The sequence below is a fragment of the Ambystoma mexicanum genome, chromosome 1q (assembly GCF_040938575.1).
Source record: "Ambystoma mexicanum isolate Mex_15411 chromosome 1q, UKY_AmexF1_1, whole genome shotgun sequence".
Classification (NCBI taxonomy): domain Eukaryota; kingdom Metazoa; phylum Chordata; class Amphibia; order Caudata; family Ambystomatidae; genus Ambystoma; species Ambystoma mexicanum.
In genome coordinates this window covers 630,108,748-630,129,467 of record NC_090922.1, presented here as the reverse complement: position 1 = coordinate 630,129,467, position 20,720 = coordinate 630,108,748, and the positions used below count along the sequence as shown (strand labels likewise).

The 20,720-nt window shown below is 43.5% G+C and overlaps 1 protein-coding gene across 5 annotated transcripts in view; it reads left to right on the top strand.

Moving 5' to 3' along the window:
* Positions 1-852: 852 nt before the first annotated feature.
* The window catches only part of SUCO (SUN domain containing ossification factor), a 1,613,753-nt gene continuing 1,593,885 nt past the window's right edge, over positions 853-20,720 (top strand). For all 5 annotated transcript variants that reach the window (XM_069641200.1, XM_069641197.1, XM_069641195.1 and 2 more), the window contains exons 1-2: positions 853-939; positions 1,703-1,817. In XM_069641200.1, the coding sequence (XP_069497301.1) occupies positions 915-939; positions 1,703-1,817 (140 nt within the window). In that variant the 5' untranslated portion in view covers positions 853-914. The remainder of the gene's footprint in view (positions 940-1,702; positions 1,818-20,720) is intronic.

Below are 20,720 nucleotides of genomic sequence, written 5' to 3'. Positions count from 1 at the left end.
GCCATCCTACCCTCCCAACCCACACCTAGATGACCCATGCCACCCTCCAGACCCACTGTGCCCATCCCTCTCCTAGACCCACACCAATGTACCCCAAACCTCCCCCCAAGCCCACACCACTGTCCCTATCCCTCCGCTCAGACCCACACCACTGTTACTATCCCTCCCTCCAGACCCACACCAATGTGCCCCATCCCACCAGACCCACACCAATGTCCCCCTCTCCATCCATTCAGACCCCACCAAGATGCCCCATCCCTCCCTCTAGTCTAGACCAATACCATAATGCCCCATCCTCCATCCATAGCAAGATGCCCCTTCCCCTTGCAACAGATGCTCAGCCGCAGTCGACCCCTCTAAAACCACCCATCCTAAACACACCCTCATGAAAGATTAAATTACTCTATTAGTCCCCTTTGATCAGTTAAACACCACCATCCACTGTCTCCCTGTTCCTTTTCTTAGCCCTCCATACCTTTCATGTTGAACAGAAGAACGTGATTTTTAAAATAAATGTAATTTCCCGCTTCCCTATGGAAATCTGGTGGTTTGCAGTAACGTTCACGGTATCTCTTAAGAAAATGCTAATTGTATTTGCAGTCACTTCTGCAGCCTGAGCCTTGCCCAGACAAGACGAAGTACGACGCTCCAGGATCTCATAGAAACGTTCCCGTATTCAAAATAAAATGCCCACTACAAGGCAAAGGCATTTAGTGCACTTGCACCAGCAGCCGCAGCCTGAATGCACCGGCAGCCGCAGCACAACCTTCCTGCTTCCCGAATCCCGTGGCATGATCATCCACAGCAAGAAAGTGCCCCGGAACCGCTTCATTGCTCCGACGGAAATCACAGGGATGACATCACAGACCACGTGATGAAGAGTGGGCGGGCCGTTGCTATGGTCCTTTTCTCGGATGGGAACTAGTCGCTACCCTTTAGGTAAGTCTGTTTAGTTACGCCATTTCAAAAAATGCTTGTTTTTTCTTCTTGATTAATGTCCTTATTTCCGTCTTGTTCGCATTACTTTATGGCTGCATGTTATCCTTTCAATGTTACACTGTGCTACTGTTCATATGCGATGTCTGCCGCGTCACACATCTAATCACCATACTGTCTGCAATGCCCTTTCCACGCAGCATTTGTTGTTGCTAATGTACTTTAACATCTAAACATTGTGTGTCAAAAGCAATATCACTTTTCATCTTGTCGCCACTCACACAGTATGCTACGCAGCGCTTCTTACCGATTATATCTTTGTATCTCTGTTTATGTCTTTCTGTCACTTCCACTCACACTCGCATCCGGGTTGCAGTTGCTCTCTATTTGCTTCGGTTCATTTTTTTTACTTTAGTTATCAGTCCGGGGTCTCCTTTGATTGTTTATTCTCTTGTTTTTTTCAGTTTTCTTTTTGTGACCGCCTCAGATCATTACTCATATCTTTTTTCACTGTTCCAGTATCTCCTGTTCCTTTCTTTCCCGACCAGTCCTCTCTTCCAAGTCTCTTCACACGCATGGATTAGTATCCCCTCCTCGTCCCCAATGCTATATCTCTTCATAATATAATATAAATATCTTGACTAATACGGACAGACCAGTTACACATTTATACTCCTTTATTGTTCCATATTAACCGCCCGTTCCTCACTCTATTTCCTTCATACCCATTCTAATTCTATTCTTTCTTTATTCCATATTCTACAAGACACAACACTCGGCAGGGCCAACTCTCCCAGGCCTCAGGATGCAGCGCCCCCATTGGCTCCAGAGAAGATGAGGAGGCCCCCTGGCGCTGTGCTGCTCCTCTGCCTGCTGCTCTGGTGAGGAACGTGTGACTCCCCTCCCCCTTTCCGCATAGTCCATCTTCTAGTGCGTTGAGGTTCTGGAGTGTGGTACCCTCAGGGTATTTATACTCTGATGGTTGTGCCCCCATGCTCCTGGTGTAGATGCATTTTGAGTCTGGTGTCTGATCACGGACCTACAGTGTAGTAAGACTGTGGTCTTGCACCCCCAACAACTGACGTTTGGTTGAATCTTTTCTGCACAACCCCATGTAGTGAGACTTTGGGGAAAGCCTACTGCCCAACTTGGTTGTTCCACATAGTGAAGATGGATTCTGGAGTTGTATTCCTTCTTGTACGTTTAGAGCCATTTGAGAATGATGTTCAAATGGTACTGTAGTTTGTAAGTCTTCCGGTTTTTGTTTTTCAGCCTCTTTGATGTGGGATTTTTTGTTGGCCCTTATGGGATTCTAGACAAAAGCTATTTAGGTTATAGCTTGTTGGTCATCGTGGGGCATTGTAGGTTTGTTTGGAGGGTTTCAGGTGATTTCCGTTTGGTAGGGGCGTTGTCATTAGTGTTTGGACTAAAAGGCAATAGATCAAGATTGCAGATCTGTTTATAGGTATTGTGACCAGATCTGAAGGTATTGTGTGAGATGATGAGCTGGGGTAAAGAAGTTGTGAGTATGGTTGTTGGACAGCGTTGATATTGTTGGATCAATAGGTACTAGATGGAAAGTTAATGGTCGAAGGCAACATGTGAAGTGTGCAAGTGGTTAGAGCATTTGGAATAATGTTCACCGGGTAGGGGGCTTGGATATGGTTTGATGTTTTGTGATTATAGTCTGGTGCGAAGTGTTTGTGTATGTGTGTTAGTGCAGTTTTTGAAGTGATGATTAGAGCGTGTATCGTCGGACTCTAGGAAAAAATGTTTGCCGCTCTATACAGGTCAAATTCTCCCATGTTGTGTGAGGGGGTGCGGCCGGGGCTCCTTCTGTCACCCCTAAGCAGCCCCAGTGATTTGTCCAGTGTAACGGTCGTGTGGTGCGCTTCAGGAGACTTGTGGCAAGCAATGAGTACTGAGTGATTTTATTTACAAGTTCTGCAAAACTTTTAGGGCAATGCACGTTTTACGCTCAAGCAGGACAGACCAAGCCTCACATCCGCAAATGTAGACTGCCCTAATGAGTATATATGGCTAGGGATTTACAGACATGTTGCTGTGTGGACTAGTGTTGTCACAAATGAAATGAGCAGATACCCCACTGTTGATTACTTGTTCCAAAAGCTTTTATGCTTGAATCACTGTTGCATATGTATTTCAAATATATAATTCTTTGGTAATTCTTTTGTTTTACGAAAATGCCATTTGCTTTTATGCAAATCGCCAGGAAACCAAATTGGTGCTGTCTGTCCCACTCCCTTTCTTCATGTGATTTGGTTTGCTCACCAATTGCATTGTTTATATACTAGGTGAGGGGGATTCATTTACAAACCCCAGAGATATTGATTTACAGTATGCATACTGAATGCAAATATCACTTGGGAGCATGCTGAGGGACACTCGATTGTCACTCCATGACCTGGCACGGGAGAAATTGGGCCGGAACAAGACGGAGCTGTGCTCCGGCAAAAACTGTCTTGCTATAGCGCTGTTCTGTGTAGACACGTGGTGTCATTCTTAGTTTCCGAAAATGCACTTTATTTTTATGTAAAGCAGCCAGCATCCTATATTTAGGGCATGCACATCACTTAGCTCTGCCCCCGGTTCCCACCCACCCCACTGACAATCTGGCCCCAATCCACTCCCCACACAAGGGAGTTGAGGAGGAGACATTTTTGTCAATTTCCAGCATTGTGACTCGGTCCCTCCTGCAGGTGCCCAAGCTGCTCTTGATTCAGTTCAGTCCCTTGAGTAGGTCAGCCACTGCCTGGGCTGGGGCTGCATGCCTCACCCTCAATACCCCGGCCACTTCCACTTCACAGGAAGTGTATAAATCCCCCCCAATCCCCTGGCCCTCGAAGTACAGTTTGTCCATCTCCAGCACTCACAAGTACTGATTCAGTAGTAGATGTTGAATACCCCGTGATGGGTTCTTTTGCATTCCTAGAAGGATGGGCTGGTTAATTTCCCTTGCTATCAGCAGTCTGGTGAATTCTTAAGAGACCGTGCTGCAAACTACAGCAGAAGGCAGTGCATCAGATGGCTTGCTAACATGAAATGTGGTTTGAGAAATAATGAGTGGCCTAGTGGGTGAGGGTTCATGTCAAGTGGAGTTAAATTCATAGACAGATGGGTACTTCTGACCAGCACCAAACTGGTAAGTGGCTTTGTGTAATCGTTTTAAATGATCACAGGGCTGTGGAGCAGTGGGGCAAATAGCGTGGTTGTGAATGCTTAGCATGGCGTATGGCGTAGCCATGATTGGATTGTCCAACAAGTGGGGCCTTAAGCTAATGTAGTTGCGCCCACCACAGTGACATTAACATCTGTAAATGACCACACTGCGCTGCTGAGTGGGCATTTACACATTTTTGGTGGGCCTTTTCTACTCAGGCCCTGCCCACGCCTCTGCACAGAGGAGAAGATAAAGTGGCGCTCAAACACTGATAACATGCCGTGATATTTTTGATGTCCTGGCTTCCCCTTCCCCTGATGGGAATCGACTGAGTGGCAAAACTCCTCAAGGATGGCTGACATCAGTATGAACAGAGCCAGAAGGCAGCGTGTCCCTCATTTCCCATCCTCCCTATATATTTCCTTCCCATGCCAATAGTTTCGACTTTATATTTAGCTCTTGCAGTGTCACCTAACAGCCCAAACTAAAAAGGGTAGTTTTCAGGCCTACAGAAGACTACTGTGCAGAAGGATAAGGGATGTCGAAAATCAATAATCTATAAGTATTGTGGTATAGAAGTTTTAGTGGAAAAAGAATTTTTAATATCTGATCTGAAACTATTTGCTTTGTCGATGGTTTACCCATTCCACTTTTTAACTTTCGCAATAGGATATATTAATATAGTTTAATATGGTTGTGGCAGCTTTTTTGACATTCCCTCTAGAATATTTGACTCCACTTTCCACGGCTGCAATGTGTATACAAGTTTAACTTGTTCTCTTTACTGACGAGGAAAGTAACGAAACGGAGGCTTGGGGTGGGGATGCGTGTTTGTAGCAAAAACTAGATCGAAGAAACCTTACTTCTGGTGTGGGTTTTCATTGTATTTACACATTTAAACATGTAGAATGTAAACGTAAATTGCCCTTTTTCTTCTTGTGTGAATGTTTTCGATTTCACAGTGTGTTTATGCACCACGAGTTTGAGTACATTGGTTTTAATATTTGGCACCCATTTTCTTGAATGTTTTTAAAGTAAGACCACCATGCTCTCACGTGTAGGTAACGCACTGTTAAAAGGGGCTGAAATAGGCAGTTTCAGCACTTTAAATGTGTATCTTAAGTAAAAACGTGCATGCGTAAGGGCTGCCTGTTTGTGCCATCATCCCTTGATACATAATTACACGTGACAGGGTGTGCGCGTGTAACGTCTCGGTGACTGCTCTATTTTCTGCTCCGAACAGTGTTAATGTTTTAACCAATCCAGTTCCCTAGTTTGGGGGCGGAGTACGGAGATTCGTTAACGAAACCTGTTGCCACCGTTTTGAGGTTTTTTTTTTTTCCACTGAAAGAGTTTCTCTAGCTCAATTTTCCAAAACGTTTTCATGCGAATAAGGTTCGAGATGGTTTCGTGATTTTATCTTGTATAAAGCTCATCTAAACATTTGAAGTACTGTAACGCAGTTTTTTTTTATTATCAAGGTCTGGTATGTTTTGATGAAGAGGTAGGTGCTTTTGCAGACTAGAATATCTTTCTCCCCTGTTGTCCTAAGTGCCAACTGCTTCGATGTTTTTCCCGTGGCTGTTTGCAACTCCGAATGAAGAAGGTTTGTGATTTATGAACGTGTTACAGGAAATAGAGCTTACATCTATCCTTTTAGTTACCACCTTTTCTTGCTACACCCTGTCCTTTCATACTGGCTGGATGGCTCTTTTCTACATGTTTGACTGTAGCCTTCGCAGGATCCAACCCAACGCACCCCTGGGTTTTCCGCCACTTTGACACAACAGGTTTGAGTATCAAAATTGCAGCGATGCGCTATACTAGACCACTTTCCATTACAAAATCCATGTGGCTGCTTCCTATTGGGCGGAGTGACTTGCTTTGAAAAAAGCAGGTAATTTCTGCATTTTCCTGTCTCGTCCCAGTACTTTTGATGGTCCATCCTCCATTTCCTACACCCTTTTAATTGTCTTTTTGTGCCCGTCCCTTCATCAGCAGGTAAAAACAACCCTTGTATCACACAGTTCAAAATGAACCTGCCTTGCAGTTTAGGATTGTAATGTGTAGCTGAGCTGCATGCTGCAATGATTCACTTCTCGATCATGTAGTCGCTGCTGGGCTTTGAGAGACACCTTTAAATTACTTACTTTCCTTGATAAACCTGCACTGCTGGGCAAGCGGGTGTGTGAGAGGGTGGGACCCCCCTGGGGCCCTTGCTGGATGAGGGGGAAGAAGTTCACCATGCAGTCCCGAGGTTAAAGTAGGCACTGTGGATGGCATGGTGGCTACAAGCCCTGGTCAGAGAATCTCGCCACACCTGGGCTCAGATAAGAGAATATGTGATGTGGGAGTTGGTACTGCACAGGATTCGGTTTGTTGACATAGCATACATTTTTACATCATGTAAAGCTATGTAAGGCCAAATATCAATTTTATATGTTGCTACTCCAGGCATCCTGGTGATGGTGTATACACTACAGGACAATTTATTTCCCCGTATTAATTGCCCCTTCTTAATAAGCAGATCGCTCTGGGACCTGCAGGTGTGTCGTGTGGCATAGTTTTTGGTGGATGATCTGCAGTAACCATAAATGGGGCAGTGAAGTGACCAATAAACAAATCTTGACTTGGGAAGGCAGCAATCATCGGTGTCCCTGCTCGTTGTGAGCATGAGGGGATGAAAGCTGGGGTGCTTGGATACCATATTTTATTCCTGGCAAACCCAGTAAACTGAGGTGTACTGTCGGCTGTCCCATACTTATTTATGAACCCCATATTGCAGCACATGACTCTTGACTCCTAGAATTGGGGAACTCTGTGGTGTGTGTTGTTGGAACATGTTTATGATTGGATATTTTCTCATCGGTATGAAGGCTTCTTTTTTCCCCACCCATGCTTTAATTTCCCCGTTCAATGGTGTCCTATGAAGTGACCCTTTCCTAGAACATGGAGGTTGACTTTTGTCGCCAACCAGCCATTAAGAAGGGTACCCTGTTCTGCCAAGCGGTCTGGCTGCTTTGTTGAGGCACATTATATAGGGGATGATCACTGCAGGATGGAGGTGTAAGGGTTTTCGAAATTTGGAACTTGGGGCCACTAGTTCTTTAACGCTCTTCTTCTAGCATTGGCTTACATACAGGCCTCCAAGGTCAGGCCATGTGATGTAAGACAGTGTGGGGTGATGTAACCAGAAGAATGCAAAGTGTTCCTGTTGCATTGTTGCCCTGCTCAATCAGGTTGCATTCCTCTGGTTAAGCAAGGCACATTATCGGAAGAGGCATTACTTCCCCCTTTTTTTATGTGTATTTTATTTTAACACGTTAGCAGGACCTCCACATATGATCAAGTACAGTTAGGCCATGATGCTACTATGAAGTTCGGTACTATTAGACTTATTACATCTTAGTCTACAAGCTAAGGAGATCCATACAATTATTGGCATATACAGTTCAAAGATACAGATTTGAAAGCAGCACTCGATTCCAGAGCCTAAATTACCTATAGACCTGGTAAAAGTATTGTGATCTGGTTACGCGCAGTCATCTTGAAACCATGAAACAGCTCAGTTGGCTCCAGCAGCAGAGCGTTTTCTTTCCTTGTGGTTCATGTATTATTTGTCCACAGGTTAAGAGCAGTTACCGCAAGGTCATTGGTATCAACTGGATACATCCAATTCATTGATTGAGTGCAACTCGGACTTTGTGTTGTATGAAATGATCTGCCCCAGTGAGAAATGATATGTTGGAAGCACCAAAAGAAAATTCAAAATACGTATCCTTGAACATCTACAAGCCATTCAGTCACAAGACGAGAAAAACCCAGTGGCCATGCATTTTGCAGAATTTCACAATCAAGATAGATCCCTGTTAAAAAAGGATTGGATTTGCTCAAGTGAAACCACATCCTCGCAAAGTTAACAGCGAGCTTGTTCTTCGCAGAATAGAGGCCAGATTGAATACATGGTTGAATTGCAAAATCCCTATTGTCCTCAATACGAGCGAAGGCAGTCATGTATTCTTATAGCCACTTCAGTACTTTGGGTTTCTCACTATGTGGCATGAAAGATTCATATAAAGTGCTCCCTGCAGAGATTGATAACAATCTTCAGTGTACAATGAGGGGGCTTTCTGTTTGTGTTATATCCACCTACTATGCGTGTTTGTCAGGTTTACTTTGCACTTTTAGAAGTTTTTGAAGGTGTATTTTGCTGCGTTCAGCCATTTTGAAATGAATTTCTCTTTCGGACCATTTCATAATTTTGATTGTTATTGACCATTCGCTAAGCCTATGTAGTATATGGTATTCTGCTTTTTGTTTTTTTAGGGTCATTTTGTTTTTTCATGTGTGAATTTTAACAATGTTATTCTGTATATGTAGTGTTTATCCCACAGAGTTTGCCTACCCACTTCCGAGTTACTGTACTTTATTTAAAATTCCATCTAATCTGGGCTACTAAATGTACCCATTAGTTTGGACGGCTAATTGGACTTCTTTGGTTCAAATCTTTGTAAGTTATTGTCTCTAAATGGCACTACGCACTTTATTGGCATGCCAATGCATTATACATCTTACTGGTATGTAGAGGCACTGTGCCCTTTACTGGTATATAGAGGCACTCTGCACATTACTGGCATATGCTATTTATTTATATATTGGATGATTTTTAATTGGTACAAATTAACTCACTTCATATATTAAAAATGTGATGAGGCATCACTCTTAAAATCAGTTTGTGAAGCCTTTTGTTGGCATGTGGTATCTTGCCTTGTTTTTTAGGGTGATTTTGCACTTTCATGCGCGAATCACATTGTCATTGTTTGTTTGTAGTGTTTATCCTACCGGGTTTGTGATGATCACCAGCTTGCGAGTTACAGTACTCATCCAACATTCCATTATTTATTTATTTTTTAAAAATGTATTTATTGAGTTTAGTTTTTTACAAACATTTTCATTTTGATAATCTTCACGAAAGAAAAGGGGAAAAAGCAAAAATCCATGAAAAAATTGGGAGAGGCAATAGATAAGCATGCAAGCCAGGCAATGATATCAAAGAACTCTACTGTTCTGTACTAGCCCCTGCATTTCTAAAGTTCAATCCAGAACTGCAGTTCTGCAAAAAATCTGTTTTTTTTTTTTCTTTGCCCAACAGTGTGGAATTCCGTTGCTTGTCAGGGGTGAGCACGGTACTGATTCGAGATAGACGCTCAGTGTATATGTGTTTTATTTCAGTCAGGGCTTCACATTTCATCATCACGTGGTGTGTAGTGGTTCAACCTGTTGATTGCTGTGGCAGAAACGACAGGTGTTTGGTAAGCCTCCCCGTTGTTTCATTTGGCCCAAAACGTTGCGTGTAGGGAGTAAGTTGAGCCTTAGTCGTAGGAACAAATCACGTAGCTTTACAGAGGGGAAAAGGTAAAAGTATGGAGGAAGTTGATTCCATTTTCGGGCTTCATCCGGGCAATTGATGGACATCTGATAAAGTGATTGTTCTGGTTCTGAGTCTGTATCCAATCTTCATTTTGGATTTCTTTCTTTACTACAAGTGAGTTTTGGTACAGTGGGTTTTGGTTCAGTGTATCTAATGATGTCTCCAATTCATGAATCCATCCTGTACAGATGGTCTTCCATTTGTTCAGCATAAAATTATTTGAGGTAGGTAGATGTGTCCTCAAAATATCGATAGCAGGAAAATCATCATCAACTGTTTTCCGGTATAAGTCCAATGATTTCCATAAAACTTGTGACTGTATGGATTGTAGACCTATTTCGAAACGTATCCTAAGTATTGCAAACAAGCTTGGTAGAACCAGCACCTTTCGCCAAAATAGGCCTTCCAATCTATCCCGTATGTGATGAGGTAGATTTAGAATCGTCTCTGCTCCATAGAATAGTATGGGAATCACTTTCTGTCTGTAAAAGGTTTGTAATGGTCACATGGAGAATTGGCTGTATTTTTGTGTGTAATATAAATCGTTGACGAGCTAGCGATAGTGTTTTAGCTCGGAGGATCTTCTCCCAGTCTCGTTCACAGATGCTAGAGTGGAAATGAATTCCTAGATATTCATATGTCTGGACCTGGGTGAGAATGATTGTAGGTACACTGAAAGCTTTTTCCGTTTCCAGCCTTGCATAGCAGAGAAGGTCATAACCTGTGATTTGTCGGTGTTAATCGTCAGGTTGTTGGATTCCACGTAGGCTGCAAATCCATCTAGCCGTCTCTGTAGACCGATCTGGGTTTTTTCCAGCAGAACCAAATCATCTGCATAGATCAGCCATGGAACAGGGATGCCATTCAATATGGTCGGGAATCTTCTTGTGATGTTGCAATGTCTGATATAGAGGGTGAAATGTGTTGCTGCGCAAGGACGGCCTGGTTTCAGGCCTCTTGCTGTGTCTATTTTCTTTATTACAACACGTCGGCGAAAGGGCTAGTAACAAAGTGTTTTGAAGGCTGACAATGTATCTTCGGGCCAATCCCATTGTTGTAATTTATCCCATGGGATATCTCGGTCCACAGAGTCAAAGGCCTGTTTTAGGTCTATGAAATTCAGATGGAGATTGGTCCTTGTCTTAATGGCCTCAAGCTTGAGAAGATTCAAGATGAATAGATTAACGTTGGTGCCCACCTCCTTGACAAATCCTGTTTGTTTGGGGTCTCCTCCCTGCAACACTTTCCTCCAGCGAGTTAGATTTGAGCAACAGTCCTAGAAAAAGCTTCCCCAGCGGATCTAATAGGTTGATGGGCCTATAGTTTGAAGGTAGGGATCTATCCCCTTGTTTGTAAATGGGGATTAGGATCGCAGGTTTCCATGTATCTGGCACTTGTTTTTGGTCACAGATCACTTTAAACATAGCATGACAGCACTCGCCCCATGCTTCTGGGTTGGTTTTGAGGTGATGGTTGGATAGGCCGTCAGGGCCAGGGGTACGGGAGGCATTCAGATGTTTAATTTGCATGGCAATCGTCTCTCTATCCCACGTAAAATAGATTTAATCTTTGAGTAGGCAACTGTACCTTAGAAGATTTAATAGGTGCCTGAAAATTCGAATTTTTGCCTCGTTTTTCTTGGGTCAGGCTTTGGTGAAGACTAGTGAGAAATGGTTCTCCCACGTTGTTTCAGGGACTTCAGAGATTAGATACATTGCTTGGTTGGATTTCCCGTTCAGCAAAGTCCATAATGCATACGATGTACGATTTTCCAGAGCTAAAAGCATACATTCTGCATCATGTTGGTAGCGGGCAGCTTTAGTCATCAATAACTAGTTTCTATAGCTGTGCTTAATTTTCCTCTGCTCATTCGCTCGCTGATCTAGGGGTAGAATTGGTGTTTTCCTGAGGTCTTTGCGTTTCTGCTCCCTTTTTTTCAACCAGATCACAGTGGTATGTGTGATCATAGTTGACATCCATAATTGGAGAGATCTTCTTTGCCCGTCTAAAAGGAGTGAGAATCCAATCACAGTTGAATTGTTCTTGGCCAGATTCTGCACTCTTAAGAAAAGTAGACGATATAGATTGGGCATCTCGGGATTCTATTCGTAGTCTAGGGAGACCATTGTTTAATCGCAATGTAGGGAGGTTTATCAAAGGACTTCTCTCTTGAGGTAGTTTCCAGGAAAGAGATGATATCCTATGATCACTTTTTGTAGTATTGTTAATTTGCAGTCTGTCTAAGTCTGGTAATAAGCCTGCCGAAACGAAGATGTAGTCCAAGAACGCTTGTGTCTTGCCACCATGCCAGGTCGGAATAAGGGGTATATCACCTTTTATCTGTCCGTTCATTAGGAAGATGGAACGCGCCTTCAGCTCTTTTTGCAATGCAATCGCCTTCTGAGGAAGATCTCTGTCCACAATTGGGACTCCTGGCATTTTGAACCGATGTAAATTCAGGTCTCCACATATAATGAAGTTGATTGTGCGGTAGCAATCATTTAAGTCATCAATGGTTTGGATGATGGTATCAATAAAGACGCTATCGTTCACCGCCGGGGGGTTCCAATATATATTAAAGATTGGTATGTATTCTGCGGCTGCAACATGGTACCGTAGGGTCTTAATCACAGTGATCTGAATAAAGGGATTCTGTATGATATTTTCTTCAACCTTGATATCACTCCCAATTTTTATTAGGGTCAAGAGCCCTGCTGAGGGGCGACCTACTGTTCGGGCTATGGCTGGATTTAAGATGACAGTGTAGCCATCACAGAGAGGTTGTGAGCCTAGCCACGTCTCTTGAAGGCAGATTATATCGTGGGTACAGAGTGCTGAGTTGTCTTCATCAAAATGATGTGCAAATACTCTTGTATTCCACGAACAGTTTCCATGGCACTAAAGCGCTTGTTGATATTTGCTAATGACGTTGCTGTACTCGCAGTCGAGACGTTGTGGGACTAGTTGCAGATCGATCGTTTGATCTTTCCAGGTTTCGTTGGTTTAATACTCCTCTTCTTTCCGTCTCGAGTGTCAAGGTTAATTATCATGTCTTTAAAGTGACCATGATTTGCCTCTTTTTTGCTCTTATTTGGGGCAGATATAGCTATGTCGAATCCAAGAGACAAGAATGTATCACAATGTTCTATGATTTTAGAGAGGATTTCCTCTGATGTTAAGTGCAGACTGACCCTATTGTTTGTTCTTCTTCAATGAATTGCACTATCTTGATGTCTTTAGAGCCGATCGATTGAAGCATACGGACGGCATGCAGAAGTTTCATGATATTTATTCAATTTAAAATCAGCCCATCTGCTGCTTTAGAGACCCTTTCTATCGTTACTGTGTTTTGGCGTGAGACACACGTGAAGTACTCAAATTCCGGCATCTTATATCGAGTTCCAGGTTCTAGAACATCATGCTCGGTTCTCTACACCCTACTATCAGTGGGAATTAATGAATGAGCTTTTTTCTGTGTCACTGTTGAAAAATGTTTGCCTCGAGATGCAGCTAGGATATCATAAGATGGAGGATTTCATTATAAAGGTTCTGTCTCATGGATAGATGTTTCAAAATCTGTATCAGAGATGTCTTCACATAAGTCATTGGGTATTAAACGATGCCTCATCTATCGTATAGATGGATAGTTCCATTAAGGTCTTGGTGGTATTAACCTCTTCTTCCGGTTCAATCTCCGTAGCAGAGCAATCCAATTCCATCTGATCGATAGATGCCACTTCGGACGATGGTCTAGGCTTGCGGTCATGCAGTGACTTTTACGGTGTGGGTGCCGGATGTTTCAAGTTTCTAAGGAGGGCTCTGGATCCATTTGATCTTGATTTAGTGATCTTTGTTAGGTTTTTCATTTTCTTCAAATTTTGCACTACAGAGGCAGCAGTCGTGATATGCTGTAAACTGTTGCTTTTGGAATATTGAAAACGATTCCTTTGTTGTAGGATCCGCTGATTGTAGGATCCGCTGATTGTATCGCTCTACATGCACGAAGGGTGGATTTGCCACTTTCGTTTCTTCACCTAGAACAGGCGGCCTAACATTGTTTATCTGTTCACTTATTCAAGATCGCTGAAGCCCACGGGCCTGATGTATTTTTATTCTGTCTTGGAAGTGAGGTTATTGTTTGAGGTGTAGTGTCAAAAGGTCAAACAATTTAATTTCGAGATGCAGAACTTGTATAAGATTGTGCCTGTTACTAGGGCCAGAAGACCTTGGGTAGTTAGGGGCTATCAACTGTACTCAATTGTTGGTTTGGTTGGCTGTGAGGCGTCAATATCTGCGTTTGTTTGCATATTCATCTCTGTTCAGGTGTTTTGCTGAGCTTTTATGGATATCACTCTGTTCATATCAAGCGTGGCTGTATTAGGAATCCTCTGAGGTCTCATAGCAGATTGATCCTGTCTCAGGGCTTTCATGGTTTCCAAGAGGGCCATCATCAAGTTGGATTTATCTGTTTGTTCACCTCTGGCTAGGTCAAAAATCAGTGATTGCCAAATCCCAGACTGGCCTGCTTCTTAATCCACTCGGGATTGGATTTTAGATATGAACGCTGAGAGGATCGTATCAGAGTCTGCCAGATTAAAGAGTTGCTCTTGAGGAGTCAAGGTCAGTGGTGTTGTCAGTATCAGTGATTTTGTTGAGCTCTTCCGAACAGGACTGCCAAATACTGACTTTCTTTTTCCATATTGTTCATCAGCGCTTTAATCTCAATGATCTCTAATGAGAGTCGAGCCGCTTGCTGACTTGATTTATTCATGCCACCAGAGAATTCTTGTCTTGGCCATAGTTCATCCGTATTCAATGTAGGTGGTGAACACAGCGGTGGCAAAGGGTCCGGAGTCAGCATAAATTGTCCATATTCGCCCTGAATGTTTGTCGGAAAGTCTACCATCTCATCGTGTGTTAAAGATGAATTCTCGCAGGGTATGATATCGGGATGAGTATGTGCAGGGGCTGTATTTTTATCCCTCTCTTTTATTTACAGAGATGGGGATGGAATGTTCCGGTTCGTCTTCTACAGGAAGCGGTCTATATTAAGAATTATCTACACCAAAGCTATCCGAGCAACTAGGACCAATTGGTGATGATTCGGGGTCCTGCAGTATGTTCAAACTGGAGCCCCATGACTCATCATTCAGTATAGTTGTATCATGAGGTATGGGGTAGGTGGTAGAGAAGGGCAATGCGGAGGGCATAGGTGGAAGCACACTCATGCTCGCCTGTGGATTGAGCACCGTCTCTCCTTTGCTGACGCCATCAGTGGTTCTTCCGACTTTCTCCAGTCGAGTTGCGGATTCAGGTGACGACTGGTTAGCAGTGGTGTCTTCAGAAAGGATCCGCTTCCTTTGCTGGTTTCGCATCCTGGGGACAGAGGTGGATATTACACTGACACCTCCTTCACATCTCCTCCTAACTCCAGCGCCTAACTGTCGCGCTGGCGCTTTGCGCCCGGCGTGAGTTTTGTTGAAAGGCGATGAGGAGTTCAATTAAAGGGACACAGGCCAACAAGCGGATAGCAGGAACGCAGCACAGTCTCGTTCCAGTACTCCTAACTCCAGCACCTAACTCTAAAATAAAATTCCATCTAATCCGGACTATTAAATAGACCCACTAGTTCGTGGTGCTAATTGGACACATTTTTTTGGTATGCCGTTGCATTACAAACCTGCATTACACACCTCACCGGTATGTAGAAGGCACTATGCGCTTTATTGGTGTATAAGAGGCATTTATGAACTTCTTTGGAATATATTTATTTTGGACTCTGATGGTCCATGAGAAATTCTCTTCACAGAGAGGATTGCGGGCAGTGCTTTAAGTGGGGTAAGAAATTGAGGGGGGGCCTCTTGAGGGGTGTGGCTTGCATGATGGGCGTGGTCTAATACTTGATGGGCGTGGCCTCACATGTAAAAATGGTCTGGCCTATATAACTAAGTGCATATTGCAACACAGTCTGCTTGGTACAAACTAAATGGATACATCGGCCCGTGCACCCAGCACACAATGCATAAATAAACCGGGTTGTGCATGCAGTTGAGGCCTTTTGACCCATGAACTGTTCCAGCTCAGCGCGTTGTGACCGAAGAACTGTTGCTGCTCAGCGCACGACCAGGTTTATTTATTTATGCATTGTTTGTCGGATACACCAGCAAATGCCTCAAAACATTCTTTGAAGTAGTTGTTCAGGTAGCCCAGCAAGAGCAACCATGTAGAACCTTGGAAATGGGACTCACTTACTGTATCAAAGGTCCACAGTGGAGGTAAACTGGAGCTAGAGGCCAATGTGGTGGCAGCATGGGCTTGATGAACGAGGATGGCTTTGCTGTGTAACACAACTCTCAATGTGTTGCTAGCAATCCCCCTGCTTGGGTGTGGCCCTGTGTCATGAATGCTGTGCGGCTCTGTGTCATGAATGCTGTGCGCATCGGAAGAGGAATGAACAGATGGCACTTTCTGAGATGATGGCTGTAGAGGAAATGTGTGGGACCAAACACTTCAGCCTATCATGATACTTACAAGGTTGCAGGAACAATCAAGATTCAAGGAAAACCAAAAAGAAAACGGCATGTCGTTGTTTGAGTGCCTGTGCGGTGAGTCTGTCTGTGTGTATGAGGTCAGACTGCTGTTAGGTCAATTTACATTATTTCAAGAAGTGTTTTTATCAGTTAACTCTTCTCCAGGCTCCCTATCATCCCTTTCTTCTTGCCTTTCCTCTTTCCTTGCTCTCATTGCTTCACACCTCTGCTCCATTCTCATCCTGTCTTTTCTTTCCTCTTTTCAATCCTTCGCCCCTCTTCACCCATCTCACCCCTTTATTTCCTCTTCTTCATCTCTCCTCCTTCTCTTCCATTCTGTCACCCCTCTTCAGCTTTCTCACCCTTGTCTTTCCTCTCCTTCCATGGCTCCTCTCTACCTTCTCTCATTCTTACCCCTGTCTTTCCTTTCCTATCCTGTTTCAATCCTTCAACCCTCTTCACCAGTCTCGCCCCTATATTTCCTGACCTTCCATCTCTCCTTTTCTCCTTCTCTTCCCCATCTTCTCTATTCACACCAATTTTTTCTTTCCTCTCCTCCTCTGCTCTCATTCCTTTGCCCCTCTCCTCCATTCTAACCTTTGACTTTCCTCTCCTCCTTTTCTCTTACCTAATTACTCTCATTCTTTCTTACATAACATAGATTTCTGTCACTTTCTTCTGTTTCTTTCCCCCGTTTCAGTCTCTATCCATAATTTGCTCCCTAATGTATGCACCCCTCGACTCGGTTGTGTCCCTCTTTCCTCCCCTTATTTTCTCTTTTTCACATTTCCTTTTCTCTATTTCATTTGAATATTTCCTATTTTTTTTTCTCTTCTTACCACATCCCATCCCATCACCTCGCTCTTTTCTCCTTACTTTGCTTCTCCCCTTTTCGCTCTAACCTTTCATCATTAATCTGCTCTTCTACTTCGTTGGTAATTCCTGTGCCCTTTTCTCTCAAATATTTTCCATGCTCAAACTTTCTCTCCTCCGTAGATCCTCTCGTTCTTTTTCCTCCCTTTTTTTCGTTCCTTCATTCCCCTTGCTCCTCGCCTTTCTTCCTAACAATCTTTTCTGTTTTTCTTAGGCTTTTCTGGTTCTCCTCCCTATTTTGTCTTTACATGCCACAGATTTTCCCTATTTATCTCTTTTTCATCAATCTGCTATTTTCTTTCCTTCCCAGTTTCCTTTCCTCTTTTATATCCCTCTCGCCGTCCACTTCTTTGCATCGCTTCTTTTCTGAACTTTTCTTTCTCACTCTTGACCTCTCCTACTTTCTTCATTCTCACTTCTTACTCTTCTTTTCCCGCCCACCCCCTCACCTTACTTCACCGCTAGACCCTTGTTCCTTTCTCTGTTCTCGCACCTTTTGGTTTAACTCCTTGACGAGACCTGGTTTGTCAGATACATGTAGCCAACAAACAATGCATAAATAAATTAACCACGTTGTGCACAGAGCGGGAACAGACTACAACCCGGTTTATTTATTTATGCATTGTTTGTCGGATCCATGTATCCGACAAACAATGCATAAATAAATAAACTGGGTTGGTTAAATTGTGGGCTTGGTGATGGAATCTACAGCGCACAGCCCCCAGGTTTGCTCAGGGTTAAAGATGCCTCAGTGACTGGGGAGATGGTGCTGGCATGATTCTGCCCACAGGCAACAAAGGGACTGTAACTTCGTCTCCTGGCCCCTCTTGGGTTGTCAGGAGAGGAAGTTACAGTTTGGAGACGCTGCAGTGTGTTTCCTGCAGGCAGCTGTGACTGGCAGAAGTGCCAGTCGACGCTGTGGCTGGCTGGCACTTTTGCCAGTCACAGCTGCCTGACTCAATCATGGTGCCGTGCTCATCTCCTGTTGCGGCAGCGACCATGGAGGGATAATGACCCGCCTTAGCGTGGTGAGATAGGCGGGCTGCGGCAGGGCCCTGGCTCAGCCTCATTTTTTGGAGACTGCCGAGGCTCAGCCCCGGATGACACTGGCCCACTTAAAGCACTGATTACGGGGCAGCCAATTCTAACGTTCTTACAACAAAAGAATATACAGACTGAAATGCACCATTAGTCAGCTGGTTCCAGCAAGCTTGGGCAGTAGGAATATGGCATTTGTTTTTTTGTCCCTTTTTATAAGACAGCAAGAACGATCCAGTAGCATTGACCCAACATATTTGTGTCCTTAAACAAAGAGGATGGGAACAGCAATACCCAGTGAAGGGTACACTTCAGGTGTATAGTGAGATGTCTCAGGGAGGTCATCCCTTCTGTTATGTCTTACATTGATGAAGATGGGAAGACTTAGATCCTTCTCATAGGGGTGCCTGACAATTTGGTTAGGAGCCATCTTGCTTTTTCTATCATTTGGTGAGGTGTGTGTCTGAGAAATTATTCAGATTCTATGTCATGGGTCTTTTTTTCTTCGGATCCCATACTCTTCTACATATTCTGCTCAAACGTCTTTTTACCGGGGATATTGGGATATATAGGCCAGAATGAACCCTCGTTTATGCAGAGTCTGTGTGAATTCTTTGCTCCATCTGTGTTTCTGATGTCATCTTCATGTCCCGCTCTGGAGCAGGAGGTCTTATTTCTTTATCAGAGATGAAAGCTACGTTTTCCACTGAGAAGCCATTGACATGGTACTGTCTTGGACAGCCATTGGAGGACTAGAGAACACATGTCCTACATGGGGCAACGGGGAGTCGGGTTAGGGAGTGCATACACCAAGAGTTGTTACCCTGGTGGGAGCAAGCTATCCGGAAATCTCTGGAGAGGACTAAACCAATGTGGGGTACTAGTTGGTGGTTCATTCTGCACACTGTCCAGTTTGGTAGGTTGACCTTGAAGGATGGGCCAAATCTGCAGGTTTGTGGGATCGATGCTATGTGGTTAGTGGACCCTGGGAGAGAGAGTTTGGACAGTGAATTACAGAGGGCTCAGTTCATAAGACCTTAACTGTCAACCTCTGGAGAAGGCCATCGATTCTTGTAGTCCTTCGACTGCCTTAGGTTGAACCGGTGGAATTGTTTTGTTCTTTTTTTGATTTATATGTTCCGTTTTCCCTGTCTCATTTTATTTAAAAAAGAAAAAATAATCTGGATGTTGTGCGGCTGTTTTCAGTCATTTTATTCATTAGCTGTTGTAGCACAATGGGTGTGCATGCCAATATCAGTTGCAAGCATGTAACTGCTCCGTCACTTCTGGTAGGAACTGAAGAACCTGATCTCCAGGAAGTACCTAATGCTCACTTATACCCCTCTGCTCCTAGGTATATACCACCCCTGTAGTATGGAATGACCAAACTATTATTACCGGTATCCCTTCCACCACCCTCTAATTCCAAATTACTTTTACAGCACTAAGCTAAGTTCACACTATATAAACCCAAACACAAATAACCACAGCAGTGGTCTTCTGTCACCGATGCCAGGGTCTTTGGGACTGACCTCTCCCGATAGGTTCTGCATGTTATTAGTGTAGATACTGAGTAGGGCAAATAATTTGTGTGCAAAACATGCTCATTGGAGACAAACGTATAAATCACAAATTACATTTTTTTTTTATTGAAGCAGCAACAATGCCTTAATAAGAACGAGATTCCAAAAGCTAAACGTAAATATTTTAGAAACAAGATTTACACGGCTTCCAACTGAGTGAAAGAACCATTTTTCGTTTTTAGATGAGCTTATCCATCCACCAATGATGGTGACATTGCTCAGTAAGATTTAGTGGATATTTGTTCTCACAGAAAATGTATTTGACGAGAGATGATCTTTCCCTATATCGTGATCAAATCCACTTCAAAATATCCAGTGAAACTAGTCAAGCAAGATCCTAATCACCTCCCCTAAATGCTCAGGATCACCATGCGATACACTCGCAAGTAGGGTGCCAAATTTCAAGTTTCAAGCTGCTAGCCAGGTATAAAGTCACTTGCTACCTCAATTCTACAGGTATACACAGCACACCATTCTTGCTTGCCAAGAGTCCGTTTTCACTAGTCAATGGCTAGTGGCGAGTGCACATCTTGAGGCCCGCTCACACTTAATGTAGCTTAAGACCTGTTCCTGCTGTTAAAAGGGGAAATCCATTGCTTGTCAACTCCTCCTGGAGACCTGGTGCTCTTCCTCTAGCATTGAAAAAAGCAGCAGTAAAACTCCTCATTTGAAAAAGGCCTTGCTGGATCCCCCTGACTTTGGTAATTGATTCCCAATCTCACAGCTGCCGTACAGGGATCGAAATAAGGATTTGTTGAGCAGGAGCAAAAAGCAGTCCCTTGGTAGCAGTCATCACCTAGTAAGCAGGAGCTACCAATGCGGAACAAGGGGCTAATACATGCATGCTACAAAAATCTAGCTTGCAGATTATGGGCAGGCTATAATCGTTTGCCAATTATGCATGACCATTATGATTTACAGAACTTATAGGTGTGTCCTAATGATTCTTTCGACACTTATATTTTTATTGATTTGGTTAAATGACAATTTTTAACCTTTCAATATAAACAGTTTATACATATCAGAATTACAATTGACAAATTCCAAAACACTGTTAATATCACATAATTGTTTCTTGGGCACTTATTGGCATGGGGCACCGGAAGTAGCTGCTTGTAGCTGTTAGCTTCAATCTAACCAGGTTCCTT